The 24,551-nt window shown below is 44.2% G+C and overlaps 1 protein-coding gene across 1 annotated transcript in view; it reads right to left on the bottom strand.

The window, feature by feature from the left end:
• The window catches only part of ryr1b (ryanodine receptor 1b (skeletal)), a 66,696-nt gene extending 42,699 nt beyond the window's left edge, over window positions 1-23,997 (bottom strand). Inside the window, 12 exon segments of the mRNA XM_030108447.1 lie at window positions 72-228; window positions 1,168-1,242; window positions 1,339-1,435; window positions 1,530-1,629; window positions 1,718-1,830; window positions 1,984-2,062; window positions 2,168-2,242; window positions 5,160-5,180; window positions 5,878-5,979; window positions 6,083-6,202; window positions 20,977-21,050; window positions 23,912-23,997. Coding sequence (XP_029964307.1) covers window positions 72-228; window positions 1,168-1,242; window positions 1,339-1,435; window positions 1,530-1,629; window positions 1,718-1,830; window positions 1,984-2,062; window positions 2,168-2,242; window positions 5,160-5,180; window positions 5,878-5,979; window positions 6,083-6,202; window positions 20,977-21,024 — 987 coding nt within the window. The 5' untranslated portion in view covers window positions 21,025-21,050; window positions 23,912-23,997.
• Between the last annotated feature and the right edge of the window lie 554 nt (window positions 23,998-24,551).

Consider the following 24,551-nt stretch of genomic DNA (forward strand, 5'->3'; position numbering starts at 1 on the left):
GGGGGAAATGAAAGAGAGATCAGAGAGCGAAGGCCGCGTGCAATAATGAGCCCATGGGAAGTGTTTGTGACCTTTGAGACTCGGAAGCAGAAGGCGGAGAGCTTGGTGTTGGCCTTCTCTGGGTCCACCACCAGCAGGCCCTTCTCCTCGTCCAGACACAGGTACCGGCCCGTGGTGATGTGGCGAATACGGAAAGACTGCCCCCACTTCATGTGGCTGCCGCTCCAGCTGCAGGAGCAGAGCCAGGAAACAGTTTTAATAACTGCTGAATCATGATAGGGAACAGTGTTCAGGAAAATTGCTCGGCTGGGGTTTAGAAAATGTAGTAAAACACAACAACAACAAAATGCTATGTCTTCTCAGCCTAAAGTTTCCCACAAACATCCATCCATGCATCACTGATACATGGTACATCTATCTGCAGCACAATGAGAGGACAAAACACACAAGATACTGTATATCCACGCCAGTGGTTCTCAAAGTGTGGGGCGGGTTTCCACTGAGGGGCAGCAGAGAGCTGCAATGGGGCAAAGCAGCAGCAGGTTAACCAGGGGTTAATTCTTACGATGGACAATCAACAAATGGAGGGTAAAAATATGCTTGAATTTGTTGAAAGCATGTTTTTATTACAGAATCAAGTGAATTGGAAATCATTTAAACTGATGAAAGACACATTACTACAAACCATAAGAGTAACAACAGTTAATACTATAGACGGAGACCTACCAGGTTACAAATGAAAAACCTCAAACTATCATGAGAAGAGTGATGCTTTTTTATTTCCTATAAATGTCAGTATCATATAATGTAAAAAAAAAAAGTGCAGGAAATTATTATTATTAGTAGTAATAGTAACAGTAGCATTAGTATTATTATTATGATCATTGTCAAAGTTGTGTGTTATGTTATGGAAAATTCACACAGACACTGAGAACATGCATCTTCCACAAAGAAAGCCTCCAGCACACAATTCCACACAGATTTTTCTCAGGGTGAGAAAACAAACCACTGAATGAGCATGCAGTCCACATTCAGACCGAATATTCCTCTCATGGTTCAGTCATGAGGACAGATTGAGAGCGTTTGTACATAACGACAGGTACGAGGTAAAGTCTGTCTCGGTTTCTGAAGCGGCGTGTGATCTTCCTCCTGATGGTTTTCACTCACCTGATTCTGAGGGGCTCCAGCCTCCACAGGGAGCGAGCCTGGCTGCACACAGCCCCGCCTTCGTAGTGAGCCATCCTGAGGCAGAGAACCAGCCGGCGTCATCAGAACACTCACACCTGACTGGAGTGTTTTTTAATCCTGTTCAGGTTCTTTTTTTCTTCTGCTTCTAACCTGCGCTTTTCCTCGCCTTCCTCAGGTGTAGCGATGGCGAGACACTCGTCCATGTGGCCATGAAACAGCCTGAGAACGTGGCCTCCGGTCAGAAACCCTGGAAGACGGCATGAGCACCAGAAGGACTGAGGATCCTGCGACTGAGTTAACGCAGTCCATGTGGGGGGGGGGGGGGGGGGGGGGGGGTTTACCTTCAGCTAGCTCACATCCTGAACTGATCGGATTCATGTTCCACAGAGTCTGCATGAAGGACGCGTCCACCATCAGGTCTCCGCTGGCGTAGGACAGATGCTGAGGACAGGCGAGGACAAAAACTGAGTTTAATCCAGCAGGAGCGTTTCTAAATGTTCTACGTCCAGTGGATTTCAGGGAGTCTCACCAGGTATCTCTCTGACGACACGCTGACGAGGATGAGGTCGTCACCGACCCTGACCTTCTCACCTTCTGACCTTTGCTTGGAGGCCGGGTGAATTGTCCACCAACACGCCTCTCCTGGGGGCAGAGCGGCAGCAAGAAGATCGTTTAACGTTTACTGATAAGATTTCGCGCCGTCGCAACAATCACTCAGCTGATTCTCAACCCGACATTCAACGACAGTTCTGTGTTTCCGTCATCGAAGTGATGAAATAAAGATTTCAGCCTCACCAGTGGAGTCTTCCTGTAAGCCCACGTCGAAGGCCAGCTTGTCGGTGAGGGACCGAGATGTCGTCAAGCAGCTCAGGTACTGGAGAGAAGGTTTCAGGTCAGGACATGCAGGGATAAATTCACTTTTTTAAATTTCAGGACAGTCATTCTTGGAGCTGTTCAACGTTCTGAGAGTCAGTCTCACCATGCCTGAGTGGTGATGTCTCAGAAGGATGGCGTGACCGTACAGTAAAGTACGATGACCTCCACCTTGGGACGACTGGGAATCAAAAGACGAGAAAACATTCAGAAGGAAACAAACAGATTGTTATTTAAAAGGTAAAATAAATGTATTACTAACTGTACAACATTGAGCCAAGTGATAGAAGTCTTTCACATTTTTAGATATTATCATTAGTGGCATCCACAAGCAATAAACAACACAACTCATCTTGTGCTAATTAGAGGATTTCATTCTGAAATTAGATTTTTTTTTCTATGTATATATATAATGTACAGTTGTCGTACTCATGGTTTTGCAGTAACACTAATTTTATTGTTTTAACTCTTCAACATTGCAACTCACCAAAAACATCCACTCAAAAACAGCACTTTAATTAAATAAATAAGGCTTCCATTAACTTGTCATTGAGGATTTCTTTAACTTAAGTAAAACAATGAAAAAAAAGAAAATGAAATGGCAGATTTGTCCTGCTGCTCTGTGAAGATGTCAGGAAGAGGAACATTCCACAATGTTTGAGTCACTACTATAATATAATATGAAGTAGGAAGCATCATGTACTGATTTTATCAGATGTATGTTTAATGACTGCTGTATGTTGCAGTTAATTTAGAAATGAAGGTTTGTTACTAAAAAAAAATCCTTTAAAAAAATACAAAACATGTGCTCCTGAATGTGATTCAAATTCATTAAAGAAATTAGACTTTTTAGATTTTATTTACAGGAAGAATAAATTTAAATCAGATATAAAACCATCCTACCTTTTCTCAACATCCAGCAAGGATGGAACAAGAAAACACAATTATTGAGACAGTCACAAATTGATTAACCAAAAACAATCATTGAGTGGGGGCAACAGGAAGATCAGATCAAGCCTTTACATCGGGTTAAGCTCCCATAATCCTCTGGGATGAGTCAGGGGCAGGAATGTCAAGCGGAGGCATGACAGCAGCAGCTTTGGTCTGCATTATCAGCCGGCCTGGTTCGGACAGGTGGCGGCGCGTCCCGTCCAGAGCCCAGCGGGTGTCCGGTTACCGCATCCACCCTGACAGAGGGGGTGGGACGCCCCGCCAGGCTATTCTCATCCTCCTGCTCATCACGAGAACCTCTGCTTCATCCAGCTCCTTTAACAGCAGAGCCGCTGACACCAGTTCCAACAATCCCAAGACCAAACTCACAAATCCAGAACTTCTCTTAAACCGGGAAATACTGCCTTATTTTAACTAAATTACAAAAGATATCTATTTTAATTTAGTGTTCCCACATCTGGCAGGTAGACTGAATGAAAGGATTGATCTAAAAACTTGAGCTATGTCAAAATTTTCACCAGTATACAGACATTTTCTGGAGTTAAAAAGGGAAAATAAATGTTCCTAAAGTAATTACAGACAAACAATAGAACATCCTGGCAAAGGAACAACAAGAAGCATGACAAAGTAATAATGAGGATAAATGGAAAATGATAAATGAGCTGGGGATATTTTTGCATGAAATGTAAATGATGGGTCATTTGTTAGACTGTACAATGTCTAATATCGTGTCGTATTAGACGAAACAGCTACATGCAGAATTTCCACTTGAGTATTTTCATGACACCTTTTTAAAATCTAATAACAAATAACTTTCAACAACTCAGCATGAAATATTACTGGACGCTTCAGTGGCCGCTCCGATGAATTATTCACCTTAAGGTGAAGGCCTGAACAATAACGTAAATGACAAAGCACGTTTTACTCAACATGGCAGGGGTGTCAAACTCAGAGGAGGCGTGGTTTCACCTACAGCCCAGTTTGATCTGACGTTCATGTCTTCATCTTCAAACTCTAAAAAAAAAAAAGTCCTAAATGATGCCCCTCATTGCAATCCGATGTGTTGCAACTGGGAAAGAGCTAAAACATGCAGGACACATGTTGTGCAGATTACAACACTGAAATTATCACATATAAGCTTGAACTTAAAGAAATACTCCGAAGATTTTGGACCCACGCCCTATCCCTATCATTTACAGAGTTAGATAAGCGCATAAATACCTTTTTGTGTCCGTTTGTCCAGCGGCTGGATCCCAGCTGTTAGCATCGTAGTTAGCTTAGCTCAACTGCAGGAGGTGAAGAGGAAACAGAGCCGGACTGACGAAAGTGGACAAAATACTCCTTCCAGTGGTCCAGGGGACGGCGTAATAGCACGCGAAGTAAATCCGAATGGTTATAAAGCATTTTAAAAGACGTGTTTTCTTTTCAATCCATTAAAATAACGTTTTGATCCACACAGACCTGCGCATGCGCAGTGCTCCGTGGAAGGATGTACCGGAGCACAGCAGTAGAAGCCATAGACTCAGCCACTGTGCGCCGGGATATCCTTCCGCGGAGCACTGCGCATGCGCAGGTCTGTGTGTATCAAAATATTATTTTAATTGATTGAAAAGAAAACACGTCTTTTAAATTTTTTTTATAACCATTTGGATTTACTTCATGTGCTAATACGCCGTCCCCTGGACCACTGGGAGGAGTATTTTGTCCACTTTCCTCAGTCCGGCTCTGTTTCCTCTTCACCTCCCACAGTTGAGCTAAGCTAACTACGATGCTAGCAGGTGGGATCCAGCCACTGGACAAACGGACACAAAAAAGGTATTTATGACCTTATCTCACTTTGTAAATGATAGGGATAGGGCGTGGGTCCAAAATCTTCAGAGTATCCCTTTAAAATAACAGTTATTCTGTCATTCTGCATTGCTGACAGCACGGCAACCATCTGCTTTCTACAGATATACAAAATACAGTTAATACCTTCTGCATAATGGGCTGGACTTGACTCTCAGATGGGCCAGTTTTGGCCCACCAGCCATCCGTTTGACACCCCTGCAACAGTACATCTAACTACCAACACAGCGGGAACAAGGACAGTCACCAGGCTGGCTGGGACACACGGTACAGGAAGCGAGGCGTGTTCATTGACATACCCACTGGTCCAAATCGACTGCCTGCTCGGCAGAGTGCAGGGAGGGGAAGGGGAGCGGATGTCAGAAAGCAGGGAAAATAAAATCTCAACCAAACTGAAAGCCTGCTCAGACTGGAGGCTGGTGAGGCGCACTGGGCTTTGGCATTCACCAGAAAGGCAGAATGGAGGAGAAAAGTTGCCAGAATGAGGTTTAACCATGAGAAACCTTGAAATGGATTCAAATTTTCCAGGATAAATATTCAATTTTATTTTACATTATATTAGTTTATTGGTAAATTTTTAAAAAGTAGGTTGAAAGAGCAAACAAATGTTTGACTACTTGTGTTATTCAAAGTGAAACAAGTAAAATGCATTCTCAGGACATTTCAGTCCTGTTCCTTCAAGCAGCAACGAAAGCTACAGATGCATTTAACAAAGATTTAATAGAACAGAAATGGTTTTTACCCTTACTGAATCCATTGAGATGTTCATGTATTTTAGATTTATTGCACATAAAATGAAACATCTTCAATGAAAAACATTAATTTTTTTTTAAAATCAGTCATGGTTCTGCAGATAACTCTGTAAACTCCACCTGCGTTTTTGTGAATGTGTACAGCAGGAAAAGGCACAGTGGGCTTTTTAAAAAGTCTGTAGAAAGTCAAGTCATTATTGGTTCAGTTTCTTCGTCGACTGCAGAGAAAAGAGTTAGAAGATGTGTGTTGGGTAAAACTTCCTACCTCTGTCATCTCCACCGTGTTGGCCAGCATCTCCTGCAGAGCCCGGACCGAGAGCGACTGCTCCAGAATGAAAGTGCATATGGCCAAATCCGGGGGCACATTCTGCAAAAGTATCAGCAGCCAAGTGAGACAAACATGCTCTAAAAAAAATAATTAGCTCTAAAGCAGAGAAACGACAGAAAGAGAGAGGCGGGGAGCGTCTTGCCTGAGCGTTGGACGTCGTTTCCAGGAAGCAGAGACGGTTTCCGAAGCCCTCGCAGGACAGACACAGCTTGATCTGCTCCTTCAGGACGGAGGCGGTGCACTGCAGCACGACCTGGTCGTCCTGCACGCCACACACAACAACACTGTGAGAAACACTGTTCAGACGGTGCATCTGCTCCATTTTATCTTTCTAAGCTGTGTGTTAGCTCAATGTTTGATGCAGGTCGTGTCAGGTGTAACCTTGACCTTTTATCTGCCTCAACTGTTCACCTATGAAAACAGTCATGTAGCGTTTTCTTTGTTTCTTTGTTGTTTTATACCCAGAAATGCAAATGATATTGTGAAGTGGAGAGATGAAGAAAGCAACATGGATATCAAGAACACACCAAAAAAATACACAGACACACAAGTTAATCTTTTATGCATTGATTATTTTGTACTTTGGGGCAATTAAGGTTGGCTGGGCCCCTAAAGATTTAAAACATTTTTTCAGGTGGGCAGTAGGATCGTGGAGGTCAGGACTAATGGCTATAACAGGATTCACTATAGAGAATTCAGTGAGACTCAGAGGTTATGTTTGACCTCAAGAGGTTGAAAATAAACCAAAGCAGGTCAAAGTACCCAGAGAAAAGTGACCTAGCTGACCAGTAAACCACCCTGACAAACAAAACATGTTATGTTTAATTATATTAGTTTATTATATCATTATTTTAACAACTTGAGTATATATTATACACTCATTCTGCGAGGTGGTGGGTCCTTCTGTTTGCATCTGAGATTAATGACGACTGTAAATTTTCCAAAGTAGAATCAAAGCACTTTAAACTTTCATTCCCAGTTCAGCGCTAACTTTAGCAGCAACGAACTGTAAACTGTGCAAAGATCAGACGCAGCTGCTGTCTTTGTTCCCAATTAAACCCAAAATGGTTTGGAGCTAAACTGCACAGTTACATAAGTTAAAATCCAATGACCGTCTGTTTAACGTGCTACTTAAAAGGCAAGTTGTCATCTGTCAAGAACCTGCGTTGTTGGGAAACAGATACTCAGTCAATGTGTTGACCATTCTGGTCAAAGATTTCCTGGATTGAGTCAATCCTAAAGTTTGAAGTGGTAAAAACAGGTTCTATCTCCATTAAGAATGAGTTCCAGTGAACAGAGCTGTTTTTGTGTAGAATTATAGACAGTAGTGTCATCAGCATAGAAATAAATCCTTTAGTAAAAACATCAAATATAGTAAGAACATGACAAGCAGCTATAGAATGGACGAGACAATGCTTTTTCAGAAAAAAATAATACTGACGTATCAATCTTTGGTAATGTAATTTCAGTCTTAATATTCACTGCAATCAATTCTGTAATTAAACAGCTCAACTCAAACAGCTCTGCACAGTAAGCAGAGCCACAATAGAAACACACACACACACACACACACACACACACACACACACACACACACACACACACACACACACACACACACACACACAACTGAATTCCACTGGGTCGAATGCTAACAGTCAGTAATTTGTTGCTCCTCGTCAAAGGCTGAACCCTGCACAGGCTGGTGTAAGCACAGCGATAAACACCCCCCGTCCCTTCACATGTGAAACCCACACCTGACACTCCACATGCTCAGCTGTTCCTCCTCCTCACTCATTATTCAAGTGGCTCCAGCCTTTAACCTGGCCAACGCTCTGCTCCACGCTTCTGGACAGATTCCTGACGTTTCTGCCGTCGCCCGACAGCCAGTGAAGCAATCTGTCGTCTCGTTGTTAACCTGCTCACAGTCTGGTCCGGTCTGATCGTGGCTTATTGATAAAGATAACCACCGTAGCGGCGAGGCGGTGCAGCAGCTTGCATGTCTGCGTTTATGGCACAGAGGAGGAAAATGGAAAGTGCTGCAGCTCCATGACCTCATAACATGGACTCGTCTCTCATACTCGGAGGCCTCTAGTGTTTCACTGGCTGAAGAGAGTCCGCTCTTCCTTTGGCGGCGGCTATCATCTGTCTTTCTTCAGCCCAGAAACGTCTCCTCTGTCCTGTCCTGTCCTCGTGTTCCCTGCTCTGCACTTCAGAAAGTGGAGCGATGTGTCCTCTCGTCGTGAGCAACACCACTCGACGGGCAACTGGAGTGTTACCGAAATAAGAAAATGCCACTTTAATGCAAATCAGTGTACTGGAGGTCATATTTACAAAGGCATAGGAACAAAAACAGCTCTGTTCCTCTTTAAACCATGAACTACTACATATTAAATATGGCCCATTTTAGATTATATAGTAGATATTGCATATTTCTGTTATTTAACTTCTATTTTAAAATGTTGGTGCTCTGTTTTTCTTATTTTCTTTATTTTGGTTGACATATTTTGTTCTGTGTAATATATGTCTGCTCCGTAGGAGGGCAAGCGAGATGAAGCTTCAATTTCGCTGTTTGTCTTGTACATACTGCAAAAACTGACTTTGACTTTAAAACTAAGACTACACGAAAATCCAAACCTATGTTGACTCTAGTAACATGGATCTTTGAGTCTGAATCACCACAGTAATTTAAAAAGCTTGATAACAATGACTGTGAACTTGAAGCGACATTAACAATACGGGACAGAGCCGGAGTCCATCAGCAGAGTGAAGACAAAGATCACACCGTCCACCAAGTAATCTGATCAAACTTCCTGTGGAGATTAAAATGCTTGAATAGTTTTGACATTTTTAAGTAATGTCAACTATTGATATTAAGCTGCCATCACTCACTTTTCTCAAAAAAAAAAAAAAAAAAAAAAAGTAAACCTGAAAGAAGTTTACGGACTCCACATTTTTTCAATGAAAAAAAAGAAAGACATTTTCTAAAATATAAGAATTGATCATGTGAAAACTGTGTTAAGCTTCAGCTGAGCTGCTGAAGATTCAGTTAAACATCCGACAAACTGCACTGCAGAAGCAGAGTGAGACAATATAACCATGAGGGCCTGTCTAACCAATTACACCGGCAAATGTGGAAAATGTGAAGAAGAAGAAGAAGAAGAAGAAGAAGAAGAAGAAGAAGAAGAAGAAGAAGAAGAAGAAGAAGAAGAACTGTACTAAGGTGTAGTGGATGGCACTCTCACCTCACAGCAGGAATCACCCATTCACAGTTTGAATCCAGTGAATGTGAGGTAAGTTAAATAAAATTAAATAAAGTAATAAAGGTTGACTGCAAAAAAAAAAAAACTGGTAATAGAAAGGGACAGTAAGGATCTAAAACAGACAAAAATATATTTTATATAAATTCAATAAAGTCACATTAAAAAGCTGTCAAAATCAGCTACTGTCCTGCAGGACAATAAACAATGTCGATGTCAGAGTTTCCAGATATGTTCTTCACCTCCCTCTGAAGCTTCGTCAAACAGGTTTGTTTGTTTGTTTATTACATACTGCAGAAAAATTGATACTGACTGAAGGAGAAGAACGCAGATGTTTTGGACTCGATATCATTCGTAGTTTTGTCTTGTTTCTTTTGATCACTCTCTAAAAATGTGTCAGAAAAGATATAAAGCTTTTTCTACTGATGACATCCATCCATCTTTTATACTTATCCATCCAAACTGGAACTGTGCAGAGCGAGAGCCAATCACAGCGGATTACGGACGAAGGCTTGACACACACCGGACGGGTCAACAGTCCATGAGGCGACAGCACAAAGACACACACACATTCATAACTGCAGCCATTTTACAATGATCAATTAGCATGAATTTCATGTTCTTCAACTGTGAGGAAAAATCCAGGCACGCACAGGGAGAACATGCAAACCCCACTTAAAGAGGCCTGTAGCCCAGCCTGGACTGGAGAGACTGCTGCCCTCTACAGCCCACTTATATCATGACAGCGCAGGAGTATCTAAATATTTTTCTCGTTCGGTTTTGACAGGGATCAGCGGAGTCGGCGTCTTTAATCCGCCGTCTGTTTGCGTGCAGCGAGTTGTCTCCCGGCTGAACCGGTTCATCCGCCCTGCAGGTCACTCGCAGCAGCAGCCACAGAGCCGCGTCCTTCCAAGAGTCCATCCAGCCTCACCACGTGAAAAGCTGACATGGAGGCCGCACACACCCCGGGGCTTAACTCAGACTTTTATTAATAGAGGCGGCTTTAGAGGATGTGCCCCTGACAGCTTCCCCCAAACACACAGCGACTCCCGATTATCTGTTAATCTCACTTGACTGCGACACTCGGGCATTGTGCGGAGGCGAGGATGTGCGAGTTATTGTCCTCCTGGCCTCCTGACATTATACCTGGCCTGACCCTCCTAATGCCCCGTCAACACATCGCGGGCGCCGAGTCGCAGCCAAGCCCCGTTTGGACCCGGCAGCCGAAGCATCCGGGCTATGTGGACGTCCGGGGTCAAAGGGAGAGACGGAGACAATTGGCTCTGAAGCGACAGACGGAAAAAAACAAACAAACAAACACACTTGTGTGTGCAAATAGAGGTGTGTAAAGCAGCGGAGATTTACAGCCAGGAGCACGGAGCGCCGCGCCTGAAAGCAGACACCTTTGTATATTCTCCAGGGCCGCGCGGCCGTGCCAGCGCAGACAGAGGACAGCCGGGCTTCCCTCGGCGAGCAGGCAGAGCGCCCACGCCACGCGGGAAGCAAAACAAGCAAACAGATGCAAAGCAATGAGTGAAGTGTGTCTCCCCCCCCACCACCACCACCACCATCACTGCCCCCTCCAACATCAAACTGCTGCCATTCTGCAACAAAGCTGACGCAATCAGGGCTGCGGCCGCAGCGTGGGCTCAAACACAAACTGAGGCTTACAGAACGGTTCTCCCGGTGAGGTCGGTTTACTGGAGGCTGAACAGTTCATCTGTCAGGTGGAACGTTCTCTTGCAGGGGCTGAGCTGACGTTATCGTGGAAACGCCGGCATCCAGAGAAGTGCTGACACTTTAAATCACCCTGGAACTTCATCATCCATGAACAGCGCGCTCAAAGCTGTGAAACCTGTAGTGGTGAGTGTGTTTATGTTGGGAACGTTTATGGTGACTCACTTCTCTCCTGACAGAAATTAACAATACACTAAAAGTCATTAATTACACAACATTCTAATCAATTTAATGACATGTTTCTGCTTCTTTTGTAGTTTTAAATACAATGAGCAAAAGTTGTAAAAATGTTAAAAATGCTATTGATTTACACTCCTTATCATAACACCATCACTGTTGGTGTGTTTGGGTGAAAATGATGCTATCTTACCACATAATGCACAGGATTGTTCAATTTGTTTTGAAAAATGTAAGTGTGGCAAAAATGTAACTTTTGAGACTAAAAAAATATGTCATTCAGATTTTGATGAATTTTATATCTGTATTTCACACAAATGACCTATTTATATTTACCTAGTTATTTAATTACAAGTGAATTTTAAGAGTGACAGCATAAAAAGTAAAGGTTTTAAAATATTAAAACACTGAATGAGTGATTAATAAAGGGCCAAGTAGTATTCGTTGATACTTGTACTTTTAAAAGTATTATTTTAACTTTGTAATATTACTAATAGTTATTTTTTTTATTTTCAGTGACTAATAAAGTAACTTCTGTACTTTTCAAAGTAACAAACTAGTATTCATTCATTTTTCCTTTTTTAATCTTTGCTAGAAAGCGGTTTTTGACAATATTGATTGACTGATTGACTTTGTTTGCAGCAGAGTTTATGGTAATAACGTCTTAGTTATAAAGCGTTCACCTATTTTTTTATATTTATTTTAATTTGGGAAAAAACTGCTTTTTGTAATTGTGGGGATCTTCCATTTGGTGAACAATGGCTTTCAAACTGGAAAAGAAAACAACATCCAGAATACTGGTCATTCTGGGTATTTCAGCTCTTCAGGATACTTGCAGTTTTACCTTCCAAGGAGTCAAATCATTTTCATCAAATATAATGAATGATAAATAACTCTTCCTTCGGGAGATGAAGGCGTCTTTCAGTGTCTTGCTGATCAGGCCTCCAGTATCGACTGTCTCTGTTCGGACATTCAAGAGTGACGGACAGCGAGCTGAACAGCATGTGGGTGGAGCAGCAGCTCAACATGGCGGACGGGCAACCGTTGATGGGGTTCCCCTTTGAAAAGTGAAGCAGGCCGCACAGGCGCTTCATCAGCAGTCTCCATCGCAGACAGCCAGCGCTTTCATTTACCAGCCTGGCTCCTGTTTTTTACGCTTCACTTGCTGAACGTGAAAGAGTTATTTCTCCAAAACATCATCCCAAACCTGCAGATTGGGCCGGCCAAGGGATTTATCATGTGACTCTACAGGACTGAGGAAGTATTCAGACGCTTAAGAGATTTAAAATCTGATCCACTATCAACATCAGAAAGGAATCTGATGTTCTCGGATTCCCTTTGCAGCGAACCGCAGCGACACCAAACACACAACCTGATTCATAAAGAACCGTCTTCAGCAGAGAAGAAAAACAGCAACAGCTGCTGTGACCCCCACGGAGCCCTGCTCTCAATATCAGGTCAGCCTGTCGTTACGTGAAGACGCAGAACCGACCGAGACCCACCAAACACAGAGGAACACCTTCCAAAACCGAGAAGAGGACAAAACTTCAGAGGGTTCCAAGCTGCTTTAAAAGGCCGACGCTGCTCACATTAAATATTTATTGTCGTTGTTCTGCAGTTGTTTTCTGCACTTTCCAAGTTTGCAAATTAAATTGTGGTGAAAAAAAAAAACTGGCAAAAAGACAGTGACAACATTTAACAAGAGAAAGACAAAAAGAGAGAAAGATACAGAAAGAGAAAGAAAGAAAACGCTATAAAGAGAAACAGAACAGAGAATGAGTTAAACTGATATATATATAGATTGATGAACAGAGAAAAAGATCCATCCGCATGTAGATAGTTGCATCTGTAAATCATAGACAGGTAAATCAATACATAAATGCATGTAGAATCAAACAAATATGTCAGAATGGAATCAACAGACAACTCCACTTCGCCAGATTAAAAAAAGGTGCTCATTTAATTCTGCACCGGCAACAAAAAAGACCTGAACTGCCTGCAGGTGCTCCAGTGTATAGATGACTTAAATGTTTTGCTCTTGTAGCTACAGCTCGTAAAAATAACCTGTCCGGCTTCAGGTTTCCTCTGGCCGAGAGCCACACTGCAAACAAGAAAGACTTTTTTAACACAAAGGGCCAAAAAACATCCAGTTTAGAGACGTATGGAAACAAACCAGCGGTGAAATGAATGAAAGATATTCTCCTGTGTCTGCCCTGAGCTTCACCTCTCATGTGGTGTAACGGATGGATTATAGAGACAACAGGAAAACGTGATGGAAGAAAGGAGAAAAAGACACAGAAAGCCTTGAATTGCTCCTGATGAATCTTTCAGCTGTGCATAAAAGAAATTCAAGCGCGTTTCTTTCATGGTGCCTTTCTCTCAGTCCCTTCATCGCTCTGACTCTCATTCCCCTCCGTCTCCTCCAACATCTCTCCCTCGCTCATATTTTCTCTGTGTTCACCTTTTATTATTTCATAGCCTTCCTCCCTTCCTGTGCCTTTCTTGCGACGCCTCCGCCGCTCCGCCCCGGGTTTCCCCCCCTTCGCGCCGCTCCTATTTTAGCTGGCTGCACCTGTCACGATCACATTCCCTCCTTCTGCTGACCAGCAGATAGTTGGAGGTCTGACTGGGAGAAAGAGCCAGCAGGGAGGGCCGCTCGCTCGCTCGCTCGCTCGCACAGGGAGGATGCTGAAAATAAGACAAAGCTGGAGCTGCTACCCTCTGACTCTTCACATCAGGAGGAAAAAGGAAGGAACAAGCAGAATAATACTATTAATAATATTACTATACTTCCCCAGAGTGTAATATTTCCATTGACAGATATCTAAGAAGAGAGGTAAACTGTCAGTGGCGTTTGGTGTGATTTCATTTAACTGTCGCTGTATTGTGACGGCTCCGCGCGCTCCGGCCGGATTTCCCTCCGGCTCAGTTAAACCGTTACAAACCAGCAGACATCAAACATTAAACAGCCTCTGCCCCCTGAAAGACGATAAGTCTGGCAGACAGCGGCGATTCGGAGGAAAGCACCGTTATAAATAAGTTATTCCAGCTGGCCCAGAGCCAAAACCTATTCCTCTAAAAAAAAAAAGAGAGAGAAGGAAAAAAAAAAGTCAATTTGCCTGAAGAGGATGCAAAGTGTTTTCCTGACCATCACGGCTGAGCGAGACAGATGTTTAAGACACAGATCAAAATCCCAAAACTCAAATGAAGTTAACAGTCTGAGCTGAAAAGACTAGAAATAGAAAGTTTGGCTCCTAGTTTGAAAGAGTCTTTTGTTTCAAACACCCACTAGTCTCCATTCATCTGTTCAATCCTCTGAAAGCAGGAGAGATTTTTAACATTTCCATTGGTTTGGTTTGACAAAATGACTTTACGTTGATTGTTGATTAACTGAAAAAAAATTGTATATATATACAATAATGCATCTTCATAGAGTTAAAGAATATATACTGACATTACTGAATTAGTTTTATTTTGTCTGTAAGATGCAGTCGTCTCCCGATCTGAATGTCTAATGACTCATTCTGAAGCGGCGGCCGTTCGTCGGCTTTGCTTCCATTAGAAATGGAACCGGCTGTCACCTGCACCCACTGCATTATGGGCCGCGGATCACAGCTCCTACTGACCGGGTGTGCGACGCACAGACGGCACGACCGGCCGCCGAATCTGCCAGTCAGATCTGGAACACGCCTCTGGAAATGTGAAGGAGCCAAACGACTCCCTGACGTCGCGTCACGGCGGTAATTCAGCTCACTTGGTTGGACTCCTTCAGTTTGACACACTGACAGAAACGGAAAGCAGAAAATGTCTCTGGGAGGTCAGAGCGTCTGAACGTTTTCTGCATTCCTACCTATAAATTCATCGACTGTGACTTCCTCTCTAAAACTGCCACATTACCTGAAATTCAGTGTGACCCTCGAGCACATCTGGGTCCAAACGTTTCATGATTTTTCTAGTCGAGACACAATTTCTGTTCCGCCTCCATCATCTGAGTAAATCCAGAGAATTCAGTCCTTAGAAGAGTAACAACTACACATTTAGACTTTTACACCCGTCTATCTGTATTTTCTGCTGACTCAGCTTAACATGAGCCATATCTGCTCGGGGGATCGATTTTTAGTTTCCTTATTGATTCATAATTTACAGCCCCACACTTGAAGAGGTGTGGAACCCTGAAATGTCGACCACTCCCCACAGGTACAGTATGTGGTGCTCTCAGTTTTGCATGCACACCCATGAACACACGGTACGGCGTGCACTGCTTTACGGGGCAATGCACTGACTCAAAATCCACTCCAGCAGGATTCCTGTCACCTTCACTACTACTACTACCTGCCTAACCCAAATCAGAGCCGTGCTGTTAGAGGGACTTGTGTTTTTGTCCATGTACACACTGGTGTCATCCTTTATGTGTGTGTGTGTGTGTGTGTGTGTGTGTGTGTGTGTGTTTGGGTGTGTATATCTCGCTGTCCTAATGTGGATGTGCTCATATTCTGGACTCAGCACTTCTAAAGTGGTGTTTTGCTTGAGTCCCCCCTTCCTCTTTTACCACCGTATACGTCATCCGCCGTCGTTACAATCTGCTGCCGCTGCAGCTCAGAGGTGTTCAGTGTGTGTGTGTGTGTGTGTGTGTGTGTGTGTGTGTGTGTGTGTGTGTGTGTGTGTGTGTGTGAGAGAGAGAGGGAGAGCGGTACAGGCAGTGGGTCCAGGAGAATAAAGAAAACCTGTCAGGAACAGGACCGGGATGAGATCTGCGTGACAGTTTCCTCAGTCAGTGTCACTTCGTCCTGGGTGACGGACGGCGGCGTCTCGCTCTGATCTCCCGGCAGCAGAGACGCGACAGTTCACAGCTATAAAACTCTATAAAAGACCAGATGAAGCCAGAGACAGAGAGAAAAACGGTTGTGTACAGAGCGGTTAACATTCTAGATGAACTGGACAGGAGGAGATATTCAGTTGAATTATATTCTCTTTGTTTGTGGGGATATTCTGCAGCCTTCACCAGCAGCGCTGTGGTGCAGTGGACCGCACTGCCATCTGACAGAAGGGCGCAAGGCTTGAACTGAAGCTGGAGACTTTCTGTGTGGTTTGCATGTTCTCCCTGAATTGACCAAAATGTGTTTTCTTGCTGGTTAGAAAAACATCCTCCAGATTGTGTGTTTGAGTGAAAAGACTTTCACTCTACTCCTTTTTTTCTTTTTCAAGCTTTTCCAGCCAGACTGTGATATTTATTGTGGTACGTTCACCAGATCTCATTAATTTCAACCATGTTGTTAGATCTTTTAAAGTTACATTTTGAAAACAGCAGTTTTTTAATTAAAAAGTGACAACATAAATATCACAGTTAATTATTTCATATTTTAATGAAGAGGCCTAAAATATGGGTTTTGGTGGGAAAGCTCAGCAAATGAAGGCATGGAGACACTTTATGAAGTTTTTAAAAAAAATCAAGTAAAACATCAAAGATTTATTTATCCAGGTGAAAAACTCAATCTTATTTTCAGCAAAAATTCAGTAAAGACACAGGGGATCAACAACCCCAGGGAATAAAGGTAAGATTGCTTGTCTTTTACAATCATTTCATGACTTCTGCTTTCTGGTTTTAAATCGTACGGCAGCTCGTTCCAGGTAATCAGGGTAGAAAATCTACATAATTCAGTTCTAACTCTGAGGATCTCCATCTGTCAGGTGTTGTCACAGTGAAGACCATCAAATATGAGGTCTATATTCAAGTGGAAACACATAAGAAGGAACATGCCTGAGAATACATTTATAGATAAAAACCAGCCGGGGAGAGTAAAGAGACGGCTGAAGACGGAGAATTTATGGCAGCATATGGAGCTTAGTGACGTTCAGAATCCAAATTCTGGTTTGAAGCATCCACAAAACTCCAGCGGGGTAGGAAGAGGTACGATTCCAACAATGAGGCAAAAAAACTCTTAAGATTTCAGCACAAGCAGTGTAAAACTTTCGCAAACTCTCAAACAAACAAGTTGAAACGGTGTCTGCCGCCGAGAGAGCATATTTGTTTAGAAGTGAAGATTTCCAAAAGCATGATATTTCAAAGGAGTCTGGTGTGACAGACGTCCAATCAGCTCCTCGCATGAGAATCACCAAAGCAGTGCAAACACGACTTCACACAGCCGCGACGACAGATCGGAGCGGCGGCGGGCCCTGCATTGACCACCGATCCTTCGACAACATGACATGTCTGTTCACCACACACACACACACACACACACACACACACACACACCACTTCTCCACAAGTAGGACACCGACTCCTCTGGTTCCTCCCTCCAGTGCGTGCTCTTACAGTGGAACGCTATAAAAAGAAACTGCTGTTTTAGCCTGGAACTCGAATGCCCCTTAAACTCACTCGCCCGTGAGTTTCACACCAGCAGTGTAGCATCACACGATATCAAGCCCGTTCACACGGCCATGAAAAATCTGATAACCTCAGATAACGCTTAAAACTCAGAAGAACGAGTCTTGGTTGACACGTTTCAGTTCATTTATTGAGCTCCTGTCTTAAAACTGAAACTTTCTGTTATGTTTTTTTTTTTAATTTCTCCTAATCAAACACCATCACACGCCCACTGATGCAGACATTTATACCACATTTCAGCAGGCTGTGGCTGCCGGTGAGGGGAACGCGGGGGCTGACGAGCTCGCGCTCTTTCTCTTATTTTGAAAGGAGGGCAGATGCAGCGTACCTGTTGTTCGCCCACTGTGTTTGCGGGAAGCGGCTCCCGTACAGTAGGTGGCACGGCTCAGCCGGTGAGTGTGTAGACTGCACATCGATCCCACTGTGATCGCACAGCAGTGTGTGTGTGTGTGTGTGTGAGTCACTGGCCTGAGCTTTATAAGAAGAGCACCAGAATAGAAAGGAGCAGCGCTGCAGAGTAACCTGTGTGTGGCCTTTTGTGACGGGAAAACGATGACTGGAGATGAGCTGAAAGATTCCCCACAATGCACAGCATTTCACCGCGCTCCCCTTACGCCACGCTAAAAGCCAAACAAGCAAAGTAGTCTTTTCATAATATACAACAAAATCCCCAAAGAAAAGCTGAATAAACACATCTACGCTGTGCTGCTTTTCTCACAAACACCCACAGCTTTTCTTGTATTCTGGAGAAAATCCAGCAGGAAGAAACGTGACGACGTAACACAGAAACGGAGAAAAATATGAAAGGACTGAATAAAAGAACAGTTCCTTCCTAAAATAGACAACAAACTGCAGGGACACCTAAAAGCTCACCTGCAAGAAAAGCAGCATTTGGACAAAAAAAAGGGTAAAAATTCATTTTAGATAATTAGGGCAAATAAAGAGTTAGGGTTTAGATGTGGAATTAATCTAAGCATCAGCAATGAGTAAAAACTGCCCTCTGAGCATTAAAAAGTTCTCACATGAGTCACTAAAAAAAGCTGAAATATCCAGACATGAACTGCAGATGACCTGTGAGGCTGCGCTTCAGCAGCCAGACGCCGGGATGCCGGCAGGTCGCTTCAGTCCTGAAGGTCTGATTCTGTGAGGACGGCGGTTGAGCAGCTCACACTGGAGCCTCCTGATTCACGCAGTTCGTCATAAGTTCACCTTCAATCTACTGAATCACAAATACTTTTACTTTCCACCTCTGGGGTTCTACGTGTGAAAAACTTGTTTGTATCTAAAGGTGCAGCTACATCGTGCTCGCCCGGGAGGTCCAGGCCAGAACGGAGGTCCTGCAGCTCACACTTCATTTTCACCACCCTCGACCCCGGCAGAGCCGGCGTCATTGAAGTACACACGGCATTAATAATTCACACGCAGCTGCACTGTTTTGAAGTTGATGCTGTTTAATGGTCTCCTCCATACTGAGCCTCAAACCCGCTGATGGATTCAAGGTGTTTGCAAAAATAAAAAAATGTTTGCAGTTTTCAATAAGAGAAGCAGCGGCTGCTCTGCTCGGTGACGCTGTCTGGACGTTTCCTCGGCTTCATCTCCACGCTTCTGCCCAGCTCGCTGCCGTCTGCGCTCCTTTGTACTTGAACTATTATGTCACGCGGAGTGAGGAGTGCCAGGGAGGTAAACACTGCAGCAGCGGAGGAGAGGAGGGGTGGAAGCGCACCTCGGTCTGGGCAGTTTGTTCACCCCGCTCAACATAAACACAGCAAACAGAGGCTGCTTCCACAGCTTATGTAATGTGGGCAAGACGGCGCGGCTGGAATTCAGAAATACTGTTTATTGACTGAGTTCTTCTGGCTGGTTTGAATAAATACACACCAAACCACTGGGCGGCGCATACAGAATTAAAAAAACAAATCCTATCAACATATTTTCAAAGATTTCAAATCAATATCTATGAAGTATTTTCTTGATCAAGGTTGATTTTGCTTGAAAAATGAGGCTGAGAAATTAATTTTACACAGTTCTGCTGACTTTGTCTTTGATTCAACAGGAGTGCGTCACAGTTTGCTGACTATTCAGCGTCTTCTGTTCTCTATTGGAGCTTTGTGACTCAAAATGAACCACACTTCAAAAGTAAAGCTAAAAGGGAAGTCCATGGATTGAATGCATTACAGATGCTAATTTTCATTTTATTCATAGTTTCTCACTGATAACTCGCACTTTAATATTTTATCCAGTTCCTTTATCTTCCTAAATGTGTTTTTAATTGAGTTTTCTTTTAAGACTTCGCCCAGTGCTTCCATTCCCCTCCTCTCATTGATGGAAAGCCACTTCCTGAATGTGTTCGTTCTGAAACGTGTTGTCTTTCTCCTCTTTAGAGTCATGATCACTGCGTCCATCTTCCAGGGAAGCACTTTGAATTGCGCCGCCCTGCAAAAGAGGGCTACATAAATAAAGTCTGCTGGACTGTTTGGTTCTGATTTTATATTTATCCTGGCAGCCGGTGCAGGCCTTCCTGCTCACAGGAGGTGTTTAGATGCTGGTGTGAAGAAACGGGATAACAGGAAAACGTATACTTTCAGATCAGGCTCATCTTGCAGTTTTCCGCAGGTGCTGCATGCATACTGCTTCCCTGTCTCCCCTCTAACCCTAACCCAAACCCGGCTGTTCCGGGTCATCTTTAGGTCTTTCCTCAGTGTTTGAGGCCGGGAAGCGGATCCGTCCACACTGTGGCTGCAGCGCCGGCTGAGGAGGAAGACGTCCAGATTTCGGGCAGCTGTCCCTGAGGGCTGCGGGCAGCTTGTTGCTCTGCCGTCTCACCCCTCACTGACAGGCTCCACTTTCCTCAGATATAAATAGATAACGATGCTAACAGATGCACCAGCCGCTGTCCGTCTATCTATCTGCACTCACACACACACACACACACACACACACACACACACACACAGATACACCGTTACCCACCTATTCTTGAGCCCAGAACATTATGGAAGTAATATAAAGGAGATTAGGCGACAGAATGAGGAGCGCATTCGGAAAAGATAATAAAAGACCAAGTCATGTAGGGCGGTGATCGAAGATTTCAGCCCTCACAGGAGATTAGAGGGATTATCAATGAAGTTTAAAGCGAGCAACTAATAAGCGGGTCATGGCACATCGAGGGCGCCGCAAAAATAGTCAACTATATAGAGAAGCAGGGTTTGGCTGTGCAAGCTGCAGCTACAGGCTGCTCTGACAACCCAACGCCAGGAAGCCACAAGAGACAGAAGAGAGAACAGTGAAGAAAGCTGCTGCTGGATGTTCCAGGTCGAGAGTTGAGGTTGGATTTCTTCTACTATGAGTCTCATTTCATTTTTCACAGTTCTAAACGGTCCTGATGTGATTCTCCAGTTCCAAAGCTCCTGAACTTCTGCTCAGGAGCCGGAGCGTGTCGGCCCACCCAAAACACAAGAAGCAAGCAGGACTCACCGTTCGCAGGAACTGGATCTCCTCCTCTCCCTCTCCCCCTTCTGCCATCTTTCACCGAGGGTTATTCGCAGCTCCTCAGGAGAAAAGAGAAAATCCCTCAGTTCTCTCCCTTTAGGAGCTCTTTTTTATCTCCTCCGCCGCGTTTCCTCCCTCCTCCTCTGTCCTCGCTGCTGTGAACCTCTCTCTCACTGTGCGTGTGTGTGTGAGTGTGTGTGTGTGGGTGTGCTGGAGGACAGCATGAGGCCGGTGCTCTGGCCGCCCTGTGAGAGAGAGTGACAGGAGGCGAGGCCCTCCCCGAGCTGCTGCCCACTCTCCTCCCGGATGAGAGGGAGGGGGGGGCGGGAGGGCGGGAGGGAGGGGCAGGCACCTTGTTACACTTTTACGCCGCTCCCGTCGCACCGTGCCGCCATGTTTGTAGAAGTGGGCCACTCCTTCACACGGGCTGCCCCCCTCCTCCACCGCCCGCCCCCCCCTCCCTCCACGCGTCTGAGGCTATAAAAGGAAAGAGGGGTGAGGACTAGCCTTTTGGGAGTGTGCAGCAAGAGCACACACACACACACACACACACACACACACACACACACACACACACACACACACACACACACACACACACACACACACACCTTAAGTCTTCACAGTGAGAAAGTCAGCTGCTCTGTGCAAAAGACAAGCCGGTCAGAAAGGAGAGCAGCAGCAGCATCCTCCCTAACGACGGCAGCTCAGTCCAGCACGCTCGCAGTAACGTGGAATTCAGCTCTGAAGTATTTCTAGAGGAATCTCTCTGAGGCGTAGTTGATCCGAAACACCGGTCTGTCACTCCTGAATGACGTCCAGTGATGATGTTTGTCAGTTTTTGACCAAAACTTACAGCGTATTTGACTCAAACTGGCTCTTCAGATCTGCTTCTATTGTGATTTATTTTCCTCATGTTTTAACTCAACAAGATGTTTCAATATTTCTGATCAACATTTACAAATCTGAACAACTTAACTAGACGATATGTAATTCAGGCGATTCGGAAATACCAAACATATTAGCAGCACCACAGTTATTCATACCAACAGCCTTGAATGTGAAATCACTGTTATGCTATTTATATACAGTATACACCACTTGTTGGGTCACAGTGCTTAAATTAAAAGCAACATTAATTTCCTCAGGCCTATTTTTCTGTTCCCGCCAACACAAATAGTGACAAAGAGCTAAAACTCACTGGTTTCACCGGGAAATTAAAATGTTACCATCGTAGAAGGCCATATTTCCCAGCTGTAGAGCGAAGAGTTTAAACAAAGACAGATTTTGACAGCGACAAAACGCTGACTCGGTGGATTTTTTGCTCCATCACAGGAACCAAGATATACTGCTGGATGGCTGTTGAATCCTGTAGAGTTTGATGAATGGCAAAAAGTTTTCATCTTAATATAGAAAGATCCTGTTACAGTTTCATCACTGCCCCGCCGGCAGCTGTAAATAATGTGATTCATCGCCGTCCTAAATGAGAGACTGACGCGCTGGATCGCCTCACAGCTCGGCCCACAAACTGGCTCATTGAGAGCATCCGGAGTGGGATACAACTGTTTCCTGTAGTGTGATCAATATCAAAGGGAGACTGTTCTCAGACATTATGGCAGGTTTTAAATTCTGTGAACTTTCACATGGGCCTATTGAATTTCAGGTTGTATTTGCAGCCAAACCAGCATTTCATCTTATTCTCTTCGGATCACCGTTGCCGTATTTAACCGCGACAGACGAAGGTCCTGACTGCGCTGCCGCCGAACACAAACACTGACATGAACCTGCCTTCACGGCTGGATGTGGATCTGAGAAGCTGAAGGAATTTTATGCTCCATCCTAAAAATGAATTACTGTTTTTATTAGCTTTCCTTATCTCTGCCTTGCTCTACTTTTCTCGCGCGTGTGTCGGTGAACCCCAGGATATTAAAACTGAGGGAGAAGGAGTCTCCTCGAAGAGCAGAAATACCACTCTGCCTCTTGTTGATAAAAGTGTCTCTTTCTTTCTGGTACAAGTGTTGCTGATGTTTGCTCATGACAGATCTTCTTCTCCTACATAATTCTAAATTTTTACAGAGCGTGCAGTCACGTAGTTACAGGTGATGCCATCGGTATTAAATGTCATGTTACACTATTTCTAACTTTTGTTTCTTATTTAGAGTACATGAAAATGTTCCCATCCATGGAGCTGACTATATGAGTAAATACTCACAAACTGAGAGAAAGAAAGGCATACACACTGACATCCACACATGCAGGCAACAATTAACTCCGTGTACATTTTTGGACAGTGTGACGAAACTGAAATACCCAGAGAAAACACACACTCAGGTTAACTAACACACTCTGCAAACATGCATTCAGTCCAGACACAAGCATTTAAGGCTGATTTGTGTCTCTAAAGTGTCAGAGGACTATTGGATATAGCAGTTTATGAGTTGTAGGAATGAAATTGAACAAATTCTCAACAGCTGGTTGAATCTGACTCCTTCTAGTTAAATATTTTGCCACCCTGTCCCTGGGTGAAGAAACAGCTCGGTTGCATTTTCGTAGATTTCCACACATTTCATATTGACATTTGAAAGAAATCACAGTTGTCTTAGGTGAACAGTTCATCTAAATTTTCTGTCATGGTCCCTCTTTTAGCTCATCATGCTAAATGAAACAGCCGTGGATTAAAACGGATTAAATATTTTAGGGATAAAGAGTAAAGCGTGCAGTGTGGGGTGTCAGTGGCACACCCCTTTATGGTCACAGCGGACAGTATGGACGCACCAGACTGGAAGTGCAAGACACACACACACACACACACACACACACACACACACACACACACACACACACACACACACACACAGTAAAATAACGGGGAGCGGGCTGCAGACAGGGCTCCTTCTTTCTCCCGCACGCGCATCCTTACCTCCTCAGTCCCCATCTGGCATCCTTCAGCCTCAGCATCTCCTCCTCCGCCTTCCACCTCTGCGCCGGCCGCTGCTGGAGGAACGGATGCTCCGGGGCGCCGCTCGCCGGGAAACAACTCCGAGCGGCGGGCAAGACGAGGAGGAGGAGGAGGAGGAGGAGGAGGAGGAAGAGCAGACACGCCACTGAGGCGGAACTAACGTGAATTCTGGGAGTGTGAGTCCTGATCCTGGAGTGATCTGTCCATACCTGCTTTCTGCCAACTCACGAGCCAGCCCGCCTGCACATGCAGCTGCACAGTCCGGCCGCCAGGGGGCGACATTGCAGCGGGTATTTGGACACGAACTTGTTTGCAGCGACTTCGAGCGCCTCGATCATCCAAGGTACGACTTGTCCACGAGATTTAAAGTCATTTAATGCACATTTGCTCTTTAAAAGTATGCAAATAAAGGACATAACTGCTTGCAAGCATAATTCAAGCGTCTTAGTGTATTCATTTGATTAGATCTAACTGTGAGCCTCAAAAGTGTCTTAAGTGCAAGTTTGCGCCATGATTTTTTTTTTAATTAGAACATTTTTAAAAATGCATTAACGGAAATGCATACAGTCATGAAACAATGCTCCTCACATAGCAAGCTGTA

The sequence above is a fragment of the Salarias fasciatus genome, chromosome 14 (genome assembly GCF_902148845.1).
Source record: "Salarias fasciatus chromosome 14, fSalaFa1.1, whole genome shotgun sequence".
Classification (NCBI taxonomy): domain Eukaryota; kingdom Metazoa; phylum Chordata; class Actinopteri; order Blenniiformes; family Blenniidae; genus Salarias; species Salarias fasciatus.